The sequence below is a fragment of the Oryza sativa genome, chromosome 4 (assembly GCF_034140825.1).
Source record: "Oryza sativa Japonica Group chromosome 4, ASM3414082v1".
Lineage (NCBI taxonomy): Eukaryota > Viridiplantae > Streptophyta > Magnoliopsida > Poales > Poaceae > Oryza > Oryza sativa.
In genome coordinates, this window is record NC_089038.1 from 20,627,634 (window position 1) to 20,642,307 (window position 14,674).

Here is a 14,674-nt window from a genome sequence, read left to right on the forward strand (position 1 = left end):
CACCAAGCTAGGTTAACACTTAACAGCGTAGTTTTTTGCAGCATCACCATACTTCAATCTTTTGTTGTTACTTTTTCAAGATTCGCTCACCTTGTTTGAGCGAGTGTTCTGACTTCGGAGCATCGACTGAGAAACAAACAGGAGCACCCAGATCTCACTAGCCAGTGTCATCACGCAGGCATCTTCAATTAATTAGTGATTACTACGTAGTTAGTAATTAGCCCAACACCTGGAAACGTGCAACAACAGCATAATTTAACCCCTCTCGATGATCCTAGATACGGGAGAAATTATTATTATTTATTTAAACAACAATGTCTATCGGTGAACTAGTTGAGGAAGAAGAGCAGCCGTCTGAAACTCTGAATGAAACATTGGCAGCCTCGTTGCCGTCCGTGGTCCCTGCCCTTGGACTTGTCCGGTCGCTTTCTCTAGCCACAGGCCAGATCGCCGGATCAACGTCGCGAGGGCACACCAAAAAGGCGCGGCCGCGTACGACGACGGGCCTACCGCGCCAGGAGGCGCGCGCTCTCCCGCCCGCGAATTCGGCTATCCCCGTGGCGTCCGATATTTTGGCCTTTGGGACCCTTCCTCTCTTTGCCGCTAGAATCCACGGCCCGAGAGAGCGAACGAGTCTGGGCCGTGCACGCGCGCCGTTCCAAATCTGTGTGTCGGCATCAGGAAAGGGACACCGGGAATCCAGATTACAACTTACAAGAAAAAGAAATGCTGATGTCCAAAAGGCCAGGTCATTTTCCTCTCAACAGAAAAGGCAGGAGAATCATATAATCTGTTCTGTTCATGGCAACAAGGAAGGGGAAAATGAGTTATCTTCGTAGTTGCGGACTTGCGGTCTCAAGGTATATAGTGGTACAGCCATAGAAAGGAAACGGCAGTAATTTACATGTGAGATTTCTTGTTTTGATCTAAGCACGCTAGGTGTGTTTCAGAATTCAAATTCCTTCAGATGTTGTATAGAGCACTTATCAGTCATCCAGTAGCTGACGTGAGGGCCTCAGTAAGGAATTACCTGCAGGGCTGTATCAGGGCACTACTCCTGATGATATCTGGATCGATTCTGGGATGAAGTTCCTTCTGTGCTCCTGATCAATTCCTTCGAAGGAAACACAATAGCAGCTATAGGTCTGTCTGCATATCCGCCACCTTCATCGATGACGAATCGGAGGCCATCAATGTGGAGCTTCCCATGGTGTCCACTTACAACGATGGTCTGCTTGCCAGCCAGATCCTGAAGAAGAAGATTGTACATCAACATTTCATGTGTTCGTTTTGATAGGCAAAATAATAGTAGTAGCACTACCAGAGTTTCAAAAGATTATGTGGCCGCCTTTTGAAAAAAAGATTATGTGACCCACCTATGTAAAAGTCAGGCATGTATCCGTTATGAAACAAAATCATGTAGCAATTGCTTATGTTATGTATGCCATGAATTAGCTGTTGGCAGTCCATCACATGCACTGCCATCATGCACACACACCATGTGCTTGCTTGTTTCAGTGAGAACACGATAAGAACACAACAGGTAAAAAAGACAAAGGATGCAGCTATAGTAGACCCACTTCTGGCCACATTGCCACAGGGCTCATCAAACCATCTATAAAAAACTGTCAATCAAATAAGATGTTTAGTATATGGTCAGGCCTAAATCATCACATTAAAAATTTTGGCTATGATCCTATATTCCTATGGCAATAGGGGCGGAGCCAGGAATTTTCCTGATCCTGGGAAAGTCTACCAATGACTTATAATGCGCAAAGATCTTTCACACATGTAAGGTTCACCACTAAGAGTTTCAGCATTGTTGCTTGTATCAACTAAGCACCACATCATTCTGCAATTTGAGCAAGAGCTAGCAATAGATAAGCACAGAGGATCCTAATCCAATGAAAGTCTAGTTGACTAAACTCAAATATAGATTATACGAAACTATAAACACTAATCAACAAAACAACTCTTGGTACTTCCTATGCTCCTGATGATTGGCCAATTGCTGTTGCCTTTCTAAAAGACTACAACACCAAGCGTGCTCAAGCAGTCAAGCTAAGTGGTGTACTAGTGCGCGACCAGTGCCACCATATGTGTGATGTGCCGCACATGGCCACGCACCGAACAACCTAGAGTCATGGAGGCGGGCAGCCAGCCTCGTAGCATGCCTTCATGTGCTTGGCGATCCCAGCCTGTGAAAGACGCTTGCTAGTGCTCCTAGCTGCCCAAATAAAGTGCTGATTTGCCTGCTACGCAGCACAGCAGAGAAGCCGTTCCACTGTTGCAGGCCGAGGAGCCTGGGCGCCCAGGGTGGTTGGGCCCTAGATCCACCCCTGTATGACAAGGTAACGCCACAACTCACAACTAGCATGGATAACTGCTAACTCTCAGGAGCTGTTGTCAACGAATCCACTGTCTTTTTGTTTTTACCTAGACCTTGATTTTAGTGGCGTTTCCTACTTTCCTCCTGTTCCTGTACAATAGTCGCCTCAGTTGCAATTTGTAAATAAGCTAAACCATAAAAAATATCAATATCAAGATAAACTAATGAGGTTTCTATAGGGGGGTTAGGACATAAGAACAAGCCCATTTTGGCCCTCGAACATTGCTCGAATTCCAGTTCTCAACCTAAAACTCAACAGCCACATATTTTTCACACTGAACATCCAACTCCAATACCCTAGAACCTATTCTGTGAAATGTTGGCCAAAATGGTGATCTTTTTCGCAAACGTGCAGGTTTGGCTAACATGGACCCATCTAAGTGGCATCTACCCCGAAATTTGGCTAGTGGGAGTCCATGTCAGCAAAACCAACTTGAAAAATGGTTCAGGAAGTTATTTCTTTGGGTTTGGAAGTTGGGGATGCAAAACAGCAGGTTTTTGAAGTTTGGTGAAAATTGGACTCACAACAGAGTTCAAGAACCAACAATAGATTTTTCCTTATGCCTATGGAATTTCAAAATGGTATGACAAAATACAATGAAACCAGCGAAACGCACACTGATAACTGTTTACTAGGAATACTCAATAGCCCACTGCCTGTAATTTTTAACAGAATGTCATTTAAAACGTGAGAGCAACTTTAATAAATCTGACTGCATATTAGGTTATTTTTCTATAAATTCACCAAGGCTATGTCAAAAGTCAAAACAAATTAACTGGTTTAAACACTTTATGTTAAGATGAGATAGCACAAATATGGTCCAGTGCCTCTACTTGGTTCATAATAACTAAAGATTATCACACTCAGTAAAGGATTTACCATTTTATTTTATCTCACCTTTCAGGGTACGTAATCCTTCAGTAAACGAACTTGTTAAAAACTTTATTTCTTAGAGGGGACTAAAATGTCTTGACATGGCATAAGACCACAGAGGAAAAAATACGGATATTGATTTTCTCAGTTTAGAATAGTGGGAACTGGGAACAGACCGTTGCTAGAATTAAACTCCAACCCTAAGTTGGGTCATTTACAGCCAAAATCCTACTAGCATGACACAATATTGACCCAACAAACAATGATGTAAAGATCTATTTATTGTATATAGAAAGCACCTTGAATACTGCTCAATTATCAAAGTGTTTATAGATGCATTTGTGAGACTAGAATAGCATCTAAAATAGATACTAAAGACCAAAGTGTTCTGCAGGATATGTTGATCTCTTCGCTATAGTAGAGAACAATGGCACTTTGGTGCATTGAATGATACATCTTTGAGGTATGTGAGAGGGGATTGAGTTTGCAGAAACATCAAGTTAGGCAATGCGAAAACCTAATAGAAGCATAACTTTTATGTTGTGGTACCAAGAGTGTGCAATCTGCAATGGGATGAAATATTTGCTCACCTTTGGTATGTTCCAAACGTCCTGCCTCCCGCTTAGCATTGCAACCTTTGATATCTTTGTATCTTTAGTTCTCAAAATTCTAAACTGTTCATTCAAATCAATCGACCTCTCCAGGCCAGCATGAACCGCAATAAGCTTACAAATAATCTGTCCTTCGTTAGTATCAATGGGTACATTTTCCTGCCATACAACCATGCAAATATCTAAGAAACAAACTCCCTTTGCACCTCTCATTATACTTTGCACCATAAAAGGATAGCATACCTCCTCATGGATCCAAACCAATTCGCGCAGAAATTTTTTGTGCTCCTCAGGTACAGCCTTCACAAGATCTGAATGACAATAAAACTTTGTAAGCATTGGTGGTTTCTATTGAAGGGAATCAGGGATCCCTCCCTCCCTCTCTCAAAAGCTGTATTTACTGGTAAAAACAATAGTAGCAAATTAGAAGTAGCTTTGTATAGTTGCAGCGGGAGTTGTACTATGAAACCATGCTTACAAACCCTGCACGAGAGGCATCAATTCGTTGTTTGCTTTCATTAGGTGGGCTAAATGACACTACCTTGAAAAGTTACCTTCACTGTTGGTGAACTGCTCGCTAGCTTGCTAAATTTTGTTATGTTGAGACTACAGGTCATCGAAGTACTATAAAATAAGTTTGGCGCTAATTCTGTTAGTGTATACAAAATTCACCTGTCTATAAATGTTATCATGGTCTTATACTTTTGTGCTTTGTAAACAGTACTAAAGTACTAATTCCTAAGATTGTAACTAGAGAAATAGACAATTGTGCATTGATTTCATATTTCCTGGCATTTGGATTTCAGAACTTCTTTTAAGGTTTACGCATTGTATAGCATTTTAACATTTTGGGAAAGCAATCAGAATTTTCAAGTTTGAAGCCAAACGATAACAATCTAGAGAGTTACTAGTGGCTTAGTGCCAGTCACCTATGGTCCGTTATGTTCCATTGCAAAGCATGAATACAGATGAATAAATCTTGTGCGGTACTCCTGAACACTGACCTGGGGATCCATGAGCAACGCCGTAGGACTCGAAGGTAGGGCGCGCGTCGTAGATGGAGCCCATGTACGATGACCCCCTCTTGGGATTCCTCTTCTCCTTCATGATCCCGCCCCATCTCCTCCCCTGGCAATGCATCCCCTCGTGGCCGGGGCCACGGTACCACCCCTCGTTCTCCTCGTTCTGGATGTACTCCCCCCAGGTGGACGAGAACGGGGTGCCGTCGGGCGGCGGCGGCAGCGCCCCGACGAAGGCGGCGAAGGCGAGGTCGTGGTTGCCGCAGAGGAAGGCGTGGCGCTGCGCGGGGTGGCGGGACGGGAGCGCGAGGAGGAAGTCGATGACCTCGCGGGTGCTGGGCCCGCGGTCGCAGTAGTCGCCGAGGAAGACGACGAGCGCGGTGGCGAAGGCGTCGGGCGGGAGCGCGGACTGGAGGTTCGCCCACAGGCTCTCCAGCTTGGAGATGTAGCCGTGGACGTCTCCCACGCAGATCACCACGCGGGGAGGCGGCGGCGGTGGCGGAGGAGACATCTCGCCGCCGGCGTCGTTTCCTGTTTCCCACAGGTTGCTGATAACACACCACAGAAAGAGAGGAAAAGTAGAATTCCAATTTCCAAGTAGCCCAGGGAAACAAACGCACCGTCCGATGATGGTGACAACACGATCCTGACCGTCCATCCTGATGCCAACTCCCCTCTTCGGCTCCTCCAATCCTCTCCAGTGCGGCCGGTGCCTTTCTACAGCGGCGTTCCACTCGGGTTGGTCTCTCCCCCGAGGCACGGCCGCCGCCGCCGCCGCGCTCGGTCTAATCGGAATCTATTTCTCGACGCGACTCCGCTTCCCCGGCTCCCCTCTCACCCTTCCGCGCCGCCGCCGCCGCCGCTTGTAGTGGTTGGGGGGCGAGCGGCCGCTCGAGAGCGAAGCGATGCTGGAGAAAGACAGGATAGCCTACTTCTACGATGGTACGACCGCGCATTCGCTAAGCCCCCCTCATCTCCTCTCCATTCTCCCTAATCACTGGAGCAACCCTAGCTCTAGCTCTAGATGATAGAGCGAAATCCTACGCCGTCTCGATGTTGTGTGGCTTAATTTCGTCGAAGAAGGGGCATGCAATTAGTACCTAAGCTGATTTCTAGTGGTGTTATATGATTGTGGAGGTTGGAGTGGATGTTACGGTTGGACGGCTTATGAGAAATTCCAGAACTATGAACTTCCCAGGACTTGTTCAACTAGGATTTGTGGTATTTCAGTTGCCCTAGCCCTAGGTGCATGACGCATGATTCATTATCAGTCAGTAACATAAGGTGGGGAAGCAACCCTTGAATCAAGATTTGAATTAGAATCGTTGATCCCTTTATCTGTTTAAGAGGGCGCAGTCAGGCTAGATTTGGTTAACAAGTTCCTATATTCTTTAGCGCCAGCCATTTTCTAAAAGGTCACCAACGCCAGCCATATGTGGTTATTTCTTAGATCACACATAAATTTCCATGATAAGTTCTCTCACATATTTTGTACTAGGTGGTTTCATGACTTGTGCCCTCATTCACCCATGGTCCTTTACATCTCTGTTTATAGAGAGCCACTCATTTTGCAGATGTGAAAGGAAGTTTTCATTGTTCAAAATGTGTAATTTTTATTACTCATTTTGTTTTGATCGTTTACCTTTTTACTGTGTCAATGAACAATTCAGGCGATGTGGGCAATGTCTACTTTGGGCCAAATCACCCGATGAAACCACATCGACTTTGTATGACACATCATCTTGTGCTTTCATATGATCTTCACAAGAAGATGGAGATATATGTCAGTATGAACTTTATTTATTCCCTTCGTTTGCACTTGTTAACTGCCTAAAGTTCCTTTCACCTCTTACTTTTCACACAACGATTTATGCAGAGGCCCCACAAAGCATATCCAACAGAGCTCGCACAGTTCCATTCTGCTGATTATGTGGAATTCTTGCATCGGATAACTCCTGACACCCAACACCTGTATGAAAATGAATTACGTAGATGTATGAATTATGAAACTTTTCTCCTCTATGAACTAGTACTCTGGGATTTGTTAATTTTACAATAAAATGGTTGTCACATATCTTGCTACTCATGTTTAAATTATTATAAATTTATTTATTAAGTTCCTTACCTGGATCTAATAAGTAGCTTAGATCTTCATGTACAGTTAAACTATAAGGAATCTCATACACAACTTAAGGCTAATTAGCTTCACTTACATGAATGCTGTCAGGTGTATATTCACGATATGCCTATTTGACAATTCAAGGAAAATGAGGGCATGTTTGGTCCCCTTTCAAGCTCAAGCAACTTCCCATCTAACGCTGCCTAGATAGCGTTGGTGTTTAGTACAGCTTAGCAAGTCATTCTTCATAGGATGTATATCCTTGCCCATTGAAGCGCATCCCTTGTGGTCAAGGTTTACATGATTTGGTGCACTAAATAGTTTTGGATATCTTTACAGTATTTATATAGTATTAGTTGCACTCTTCTAGGACACATGTGCTTATTTTACAGTTTCAGGGCAAAATAACTGAACACCTAACCTAAGTAGCAGAGTAATCTGGACAAAAGATCCAACTTACCCACTCTTAGAGCTTTTCCCCAATTGAAGTTGGTTTCCAACATAATCCTCATGCCTTTTGGAGCTTTCTAACTTCATTTATCTGGTTCCTTCATATTTGTTCCCAGACAATCTTGGAGAAGACTGCCCAGTCTTTGATAATCTGTTTGAGTTTTGCCAAATATATGCTGGAGGAACTCTAGGTAATATGAAAATTCTGAATGCTTCTTTCTAAAGTGAACTCTTAAGTTCTTCTTTGCTATTTTAGATGCGGCTCGCAGATTGAATCATAAAACATGTGATATTGCTATCAATTGGGCTGGTGGATTGCATCATGCAAAGAAGTGCGAGGCATCAGGGTTCTGCTACATTAATGATCTGGTTTTGGGAATTCTGGAGCTTCTCAAGTACCATGCCAGGGTTCTCTATATTGATATCGATGTTCATCACGGGGATGGAGTTGAAGAAGCCTTTTATTTCACTGACAGGTTCATGCTGTTTCCAATAAAGTCATGGATATGTAGTTAATCATTTATTGCTGCCAATATTTTTCCAATCCAATTTCCATCTCTGTGCATTTTGTGAATTTTGGTGGTACCATAATATTTATACTAATTCCAGTCTCGGGCTTTTGATTTTGCAGGGTATACTAATATTGTATACTTATTTTGATTTTGCAGGGTAATGACTGTAAGTTTCCACAAGTATGGTGATTTTTTCTTCCCTGGCACAGGTGATATTAAGGTAATGTTCCACTAACAAGCTCCTGAATATTTTTTATGTACTTTTTGGTATGATGTGGTTGGTGATTGGCCCTTCTCTGCATTCTGTTTTATCCTTACCCTTTTCGCATGAAGTGTGTGTGACATGCGTACTCTCATTTGTGTGAAAAAAGAAGAGACAGATTAACCAAAGATGGTCCCCAGTTGATTTTGTAATGCACAAAATTGATAGCACCTGTAGGTAATTGTTTATGAGCAGTTAATCTTGTTTCTTTTTAGTTCTACCCGCCAAGAGGCTGTAAATATGTAACATCATAGAGTTGAACTTTGGTTTTTTTTACTGGAGATTCTTGGCATGTTATTCTATTTAAATATCAACCATTGTAATTGGGAATTCAGGTGGTTATGTATTTGAAAAACGTCATACTAGAATGCATCATAATTCGTATACGCATGCTTAATTGTCATCTGGGCTGACAAAAAAAAAACATGTGCACATATACGCCCGTCATTTGAATCTTGTAGTATGTTAATTTGTTATGTATCCACTGTACTACTAGGCAACTTTATTAAATAAAAATATCCCAAATAACTGGAAGGTAGAGCAAGTGTGCTACAAAAAGGGCAAGGTTGAAAATGAACATAAAACATGCCATGTTCTTCTCAGTAACGATGATACTTTATATAGCTTCGTTTTAAATGATTGTGCTGCTTCATATTGATTTACCTGACTCTCATTTGAAGGATATAGGAGAAAGAGAAGGAAAATATTATGCCATTAACATTCCACTTAAAGATGGGATAGATGACTCCGGCTTTACTCGCCTTTTTAAAACAGTAAGCCCACTTTACATTACTTTCTCATCTTTCATGTCATTGTTTAGTCTTATCAAGTTATGCATGTCTATTATGTAGGTTATTGCCAAAGTTGTTGAGACATATCTGCCAGGTGCTATTGTTCTTCAATGCGGGGCTGATTCCTTGGCACGGGACCGTCTGGGGTGCTTCAATCTGTCCATTGAAGGTTCTGTACTTCTTAAATCTGATGTGTACTTGTTGATTCAGCAGAACTGTGCTCTAGATGTAAAGTTAGTGAACTGTGCTGCATATTCTTGGATGAGCTATTAGGGTTCAGGCGGTATCTTCGAGATAATGTGAAACCTTCTCTCAAGTCTCAATTATTTCTTACCATAGTTTTGAGATTGTTATTGCACTAATAGTTCTGACTTATTTTGAAATTTAAATTTTGTTTCTTTGAGCTATACTTAGTGAATGATCTTTTAATACTTGCATGTGTACTTGCAAACAGGCCATGCTGAATGTGTGAAGTTTGTCAAGAAATTCAATATCCCTCTACTGGTAAGGAGAAACCGTTACTGCGTGTGATTTCTCTTGTTCCTCCTTGGATATCAATGTATTTCCCATCATGCAGGTGACTGGGGGTGGTGGATACACAAAAGAGAATGTAGCACGCTGTTGGGCTGTTGAAACTGGTGTTCTTCTAGATACGGAGCTCCCAAATGGTATTCTTTTCTTTTGCAATTCTGTACTTCTCGGTCCTTTTGGCCTGTTGTTTTAGAGGACACTACTAGTAATCCCTCAAATGCATGCAACAGTTCATGTATTCTTTTCCTCACATTTGCTGGCATATCAAGTTGCAAACAGATCTATCAAGAACGGGATTGACTAGTAGAGTTCCTTAATAATTTCTAAAACAGCAGTCTGTGATATGAGTTTTGCATGACTTTCCTTTGCAGAAATTCCAGACAATGAATACATCAAATACTTTGCTCCAGATTATACATTGAAAGTATCGAATGTGAACATGGTATGGAACCTTTTCTCATTGGCCTTTGTTTGTCCTACGGTTGTTTGGTGCATTGATATTTGATTGCTATTAGGTGCATCAAGTAACTGTCCTTTTATTACTGAGTATGGTCTAAGCATTTGAGCTCTGTAGTCCATTTGGTATTTCGGCTATTCAATTGGTTTGTGTTTGCTAGAAGTTTAGAACTTGCGTTCCTTTCTTGAGAATGTGCAAATGCCATATCACATGTTGTGTTTTAACCGGAGCAGGACAACTTGAATAGCAAGTCATATCTAAGTTCAATCAAAGTGCAAGTCATGGAGAGTTTGCGGGCCATACAACATGCGCCTGGTGTTCAGATGCAAGAGGTTAGTTTTTGATTCACTTACACGAGGAAACCTCCCAACTGGAATTTGCTATGTAAAAAAAAGGGATACAAGCAGGACACTATAATATTCCTTTCCTTTTGTTGCCTATCTTTTTCTTCGTTCAACATATTTCTGAACAAGAACAATATTAACATTTTTGCAGGTTCCACCAGATTTTTATATCCCAGATATTGATGAAGATGAGCTGGATCCTGATGAACGTGTAGATCGTAAGTGAAATACTCCTGGGATGCATTAGGATGCTAATATGTCTGGGTGTCTGCTGTTCCAAGAAAACGAACGGCAGACAGTTGTTTTTTTTAGTATATGTTGTGTGTTCCACATTATGCTAGTCCTTTCTTCGTGTTGTTTTCAGACCTTTGAACTTTATATCGTCCTTATACATTAACTGTGTAAAATGTTGCGCAGAGCATACCCAAGACAAGCAGATTCATCGCGATGACGAGTACTATGAAGGTGACAACGACAATGATCATGAGGACGGGGCCCGTTGAAAAAGGTTCTTTGTATGATGAAACTGGATAGAGAAAGTCTGGTGCTGTTGCGCGGTTTAACAGCGTTAGGTGGGAAATACTGTCAATTGACTTGTTAGGATCTAACACCTTTGCCTGCATATAGTGCGTGTACGTTCCTACTTTTTAATCAGTTACATATGCTAGTTGCATGCAGAGATTGCAAATTCTTAGTCGGTGGTAATGATTCATAGTTTTTGGCTGCACACATTTTTCCTATCTTTTTTTGTTTAAACCCGGCGTATGTGGTTATCAGGTTGGACCTACTCTCAACGTCCTTAAAAAGAAATAAACTTCTATAATTTGGATATACTTTGTGTTAGCTTTTTCTTTAAGATAGAGGGAGTCAGCTGGTGCACACGTTTTCCTAAGAGTGTTTCGCACTGCTCTGTCAACTTGAGCCAGATCGTTCTCGCTATCAAATTGGGCCTGATCGGTAGGTTTTGGGCCAACCTGAGCTGAACGCAGAGGCGTTCCCGGGCAGTAACGGCTGGCCCACCTGTCACGTTCACTCACGCTACGTGCGCTTCGAGCGTTCGACGGTCACGGGGAGTCGGAGTCGCTGCCAACCAAAGCGGGCGTCGTTGCGTTGCGTGGCGTGGCGTGGCGTGGAGGCAGGGGGAAGCATCGCGCGCGCGGCGTGGACATGTGTAGCTTTTCTCGGCTCCACCTCCGATCCCCTCGCTCTCTCCCCTCCCCTCCCATCCCCCACCCCCTCCCTCGTCGTCGTCCGCCCGCGCCCGCGCGCGCGCCACTGCCATCCCAACACCGGAGCAAGCGAACGAACAAACCACGACGCGAGGTTGACGGCCGCCGTGTCAGCCTAGAACACCGGACACCTCACCTGATCACCTCCCCGAGAAGCCAAGCTCTAGCCAGCCAGCCAGCCAGCCGCTCCCCATGGAGATCGCGCGGGTGGTCGCGCCGCCACTGCGCCTCGCGTGGTGCCCCGCGTCGAGGCGGTGGGGGAGGAGGAAGGGGAGGCCCCCGTGTCCCAGCTCGCTGCCGGGGCCGCGCCACGACCACGCCGTGAAGAGGCCAGGCGGCGAGGCGGCGGGCGGGAGGAGCGTCAACGGCGCCGCTCCGGCTCCAGCTCCCGCTCCCGCGGAGGCGCCGGCGAAGGCGCCGCAGAGGAGGCAGAGGCGCGGGCCTCATGACGTGGAGGACGAGGCGTGGGGGCTGCTCCGGGAGTCGGTGGTGCGCTACTGCGGCAGCCCCGTGGGCACGATCGCCGCGTGCGACCCCAACGACGCCAGCCCGCTCAACTACGACCAGGTGTTCATCCGGGACTTCGTGCCCTCGGGCATCGCCTTCCTGCTCAAGGGGGACTACGAGATCGTCCGCAACTTCATCCTGCACACCCTCCAGCTCCAGGTGATCACCCGCCCTTTCGTGTCTCAACACTCGCTCTTAGATTTTTGGTTGGGTCCCAAACTGTCGAAAGAGAAGGACTAATCACTAATGCTTATGCAATTGATGGTGATGCTCCTAATAATTGTACTGCATACTAGTAGTACTAGTAGTAGTGAAGAGGGATGATTTGAAATTGACAAGTGAGAAGTAAAGAAGCAAATGTAATTATACTTGCAATTATGGCCAGCATAGTGACTGCAGAAGGACTAGCCAACGAGGAACCGCCTACCAAAAGAATCGCAACAATTTTATACATCGAGTTGCATAGATTGCTATAGACATGCTTTCATTTGCTGAAGTCACCACCCACTTAACAGTAGTGTCAAGAATTGTGTTTCTAAGCACCTTCTTGCTTAAATAAGTCATGTGTTTCCAATATTTAAATCTGGAGATCTTCTTCTCTTAAATCTGATTGTTAACATCTGCAGAGCTGGGAGAAAACGATGGACTGCCACAGTCCAGGTCAAGGGTTGATGCCAGCAAGTTTCAAGGTGCGTGTTGTTCCACTTGACGGGGACGATGATGTAACTGAGGAAGTCCTGGATCCTGATTTCGGGGAGGCTGCAATAGGACGTGTGGCACCAGTTGATTCTGGTGGGTATAGATGACGTTCCTTATCTCCTATTTTGCGCACAGCATAAAGATGTGGCACTTTAACAATGGTTTTCAGGTTTATGGTGGATCATATTGCTGAGAGCATACGGAAAATGTTCAGGCGATCTGTCGGTTCAGGAGAGAATTGATGTCCAGACTGGAATAAAGATGATCTTGAAGCTCTGCTTAGCTGATGGCTTCGACATGTTTCCCACCTTGCTTGTTACTGATGGCTCATGCATGATAGATCGTCGAATGGGAATCCATGGACACCCATTGGAAATTCAGGTAGCATGAAAATTTAACAGAGTGAAATATCATAAGTTCATATAGCAAAGCAAACTTATATGATCGGAGTTAGGCAGTAAATGCATTTTGAATTATGGTATTTATTACATGCTGGACTTGCAACAATTACAGTTCTGCTCTATAACAGCACATATAGGACTACAGTGTGCAAATGTCATTCGGGAAATGGGGCATTATACGTTTGCTACTAATTTATACATGATGTTCATATTTCCTTTCTTTTGTAGGCACTTTTCTATTCAGCTCTCTTGTGTGCACGTGAGATGCTTACCCCAGAAGATGGATCAGCTGACTTGATTCGTGCCCTAAATAGCAGGCTTATTGCACTCTCTTTTCATATCAGAGAGTATTATTGGCTTGACAAGAGAAAGCTAAATGAGATATATCGATACAAAACAGAGGAGTATTCTTATGACGCTGTCAACAAGTTTAACATATATCCAGATCAGATTCCTCCCTGGCTGGTTGAATGGATCCCTCCTAAAGGGGGTTACTTCATTGGAAACCTGCAGCCAGCTCATATGGATTTTCGGTTCTTTTCTCTTGGGAACTTGTGGTCAATAGTAAGTAGTTTGGCAACATCCCACCAGTCTGATGCTATTTTGGATCTGGTTGAAGCCAAATGGTCTGATTTAGTGGCGGATATGCCAATGAAGATATGCTATCCTGCTCTTGAGGATCAGGAGTGGAAATTCATTACAGGGAGCGACCCTAAAAATACGTGAGCCCTATGATTATCATGTAACCCGTGTAATTTAGACTGTTTGGATTTCATCTTATTTGTTTTTTTTCTCTTTCAATGCAGGGCTTGGTCTTACCATAATGGAGGTTCCTGGCCAACACTATTGTGGCAGGTACTTGTGTTTCATTGCTGATAAGTGTTCATTTGTCCAGTTTAGTGCCATGAAAAATGAAACCTTGTCCATGTTTTGTTTGAATATTGGAACCAGTTTTTTCCTCCTGTTTAAAGTTTCCAATCAACCCCTCATTTGCAGCTCACAGTAGCATGTATCAAGGTGGACCGGTCAGAGATTGCAGCAAAAGCTGTGGAGGTTGCTGAGCGACGTATTGCCAATGATAAATGGCCTGAATACTACGATACCAAACGTGCACGATTCATCGGGAAGCAGTCTCGGCTTTTTCAGACATGGACCATTGCCGGTTTTCTCGTGGCCAAGCAGCTGTTAGAAAACCCTGATAAATCGAGAATACTGTGGAACAACGAGGATGAGGAAATTCTCAACGCTATGAATCGCATGACTGATGCATCCAATCTGAAGAGGCGGCGTGGCAGGAAAGGACTCAAGAAGACTTATATTGTGTAAGTCCAGAAATAGTTTCGGCCTATCGTCATATGTGTAGAATATGTTATAGGAATGATGAGTTCTTGTTGTACATAAGTACATTTTTGAAGATGGAAACCTAATCTCACATTTTTGTCATTTCATGGCCCCAGTTTAGTCACTGTCTCACTGATC

General features: G+C 43.8%; 3 protein-coding genes across 5 annotated transcripts; 2 read left to right on the top strand and 1 right to left on the bottom strand.

The window, feature by feature from the left end:
• Positions 1-733: 733 nt before the first annotated feature.
• LOC4335764 (tyrosine-protein phosphatase RLPH2) lies at positions 734-5,636 on the bottom strand. Of its 3 annotated transcripts, none has more exons than XM_015780384.3 (5): positions 4,879-5,636; positions 4,118-4,185; positions 3,854-4,033; positions 1,031-1,249; positions 734-790 (listed from the first exon to the last, which is right to left on the bottom strand). In XM_015780384.3, exons 1-4 carry the CDS (start codon positions 5,549-5,551, stop codon positions 1,052-1,054), a joined length of 1,119 nt encoding a protein of 372 aa, XP_015635870.1. In that variant the 5' UTR covers positions 5,552-5,636; the 3' UTR covers positions 734-790; positions 1,031-1,051. The 3 variants fall into 3 exon arrangements, with proteins under 3 accessions (XP_015635870.1, XP_015635869.1, XP_015635868.1); XM_015780383.3 differs by having other exon boundaries at positions 734-795; XM_015780382.3 differs by having other exon boundaries at positions 734-1,249; positions 4,879-5,566.
• LOC4335765 (histone deacetylase 9) lies at positions 5,602-11,190 on the top strand. The gene is made up of 14 exons (XM_066309644.1): positions 5,602-5,835; positions 6,564-6,676; positions 6,770-6,887; positions 7,579-7,653; positions 7,719-7,938; positions 8,131-8,194; positions 8,917-9,009; positions 9,088-9,196; positions 9,482-9,531; positions 9,605-9,695; positions 9,930-10,000; positions 10,249-10,347; positions 10,511-10,577; positions 10,777-11,190. The coding sequence occupies exons 1-14, from the start codon at positions 5,799-5,801 to the stop codon at positions 10,860-10,862; spliced, it is 1,293 nt and encodes a 430-aa protein (XP_066165741.1). The 5' UTR covers positions 5,602-5,798; the 3' UTR covers positions 10,863-11,190.
• Positions 11,191-11,498: 308 nt separating this feature from the next.
• Positions 11,499-14,638, top strand: LOC4335766 (neutral/alkaline invertase 3, chloroplastic-like). Its single transcript, XM_015780380.2, has 6 exons — positions 11,499-12,254; positions 12,722-12,887; positions 12,964-13,175; positions 13,424-13,917; positions 14,002-14,050; positions 14,192-14,638. Exons 1-6 carry the CDS (start codon positions 11,781-11,783, stop codon positions 14,519-14,521), a joined length of 1,725 nt encoding a protein of 574 aa, XP_015635866.1. The 5' UTR covers positions 11,499-11,780; the 3' UTR covers positions 14,522-14,638.
• The last annotated feature ends 36 nt before the right edge of the window (positions 14,639-14,674 follow it).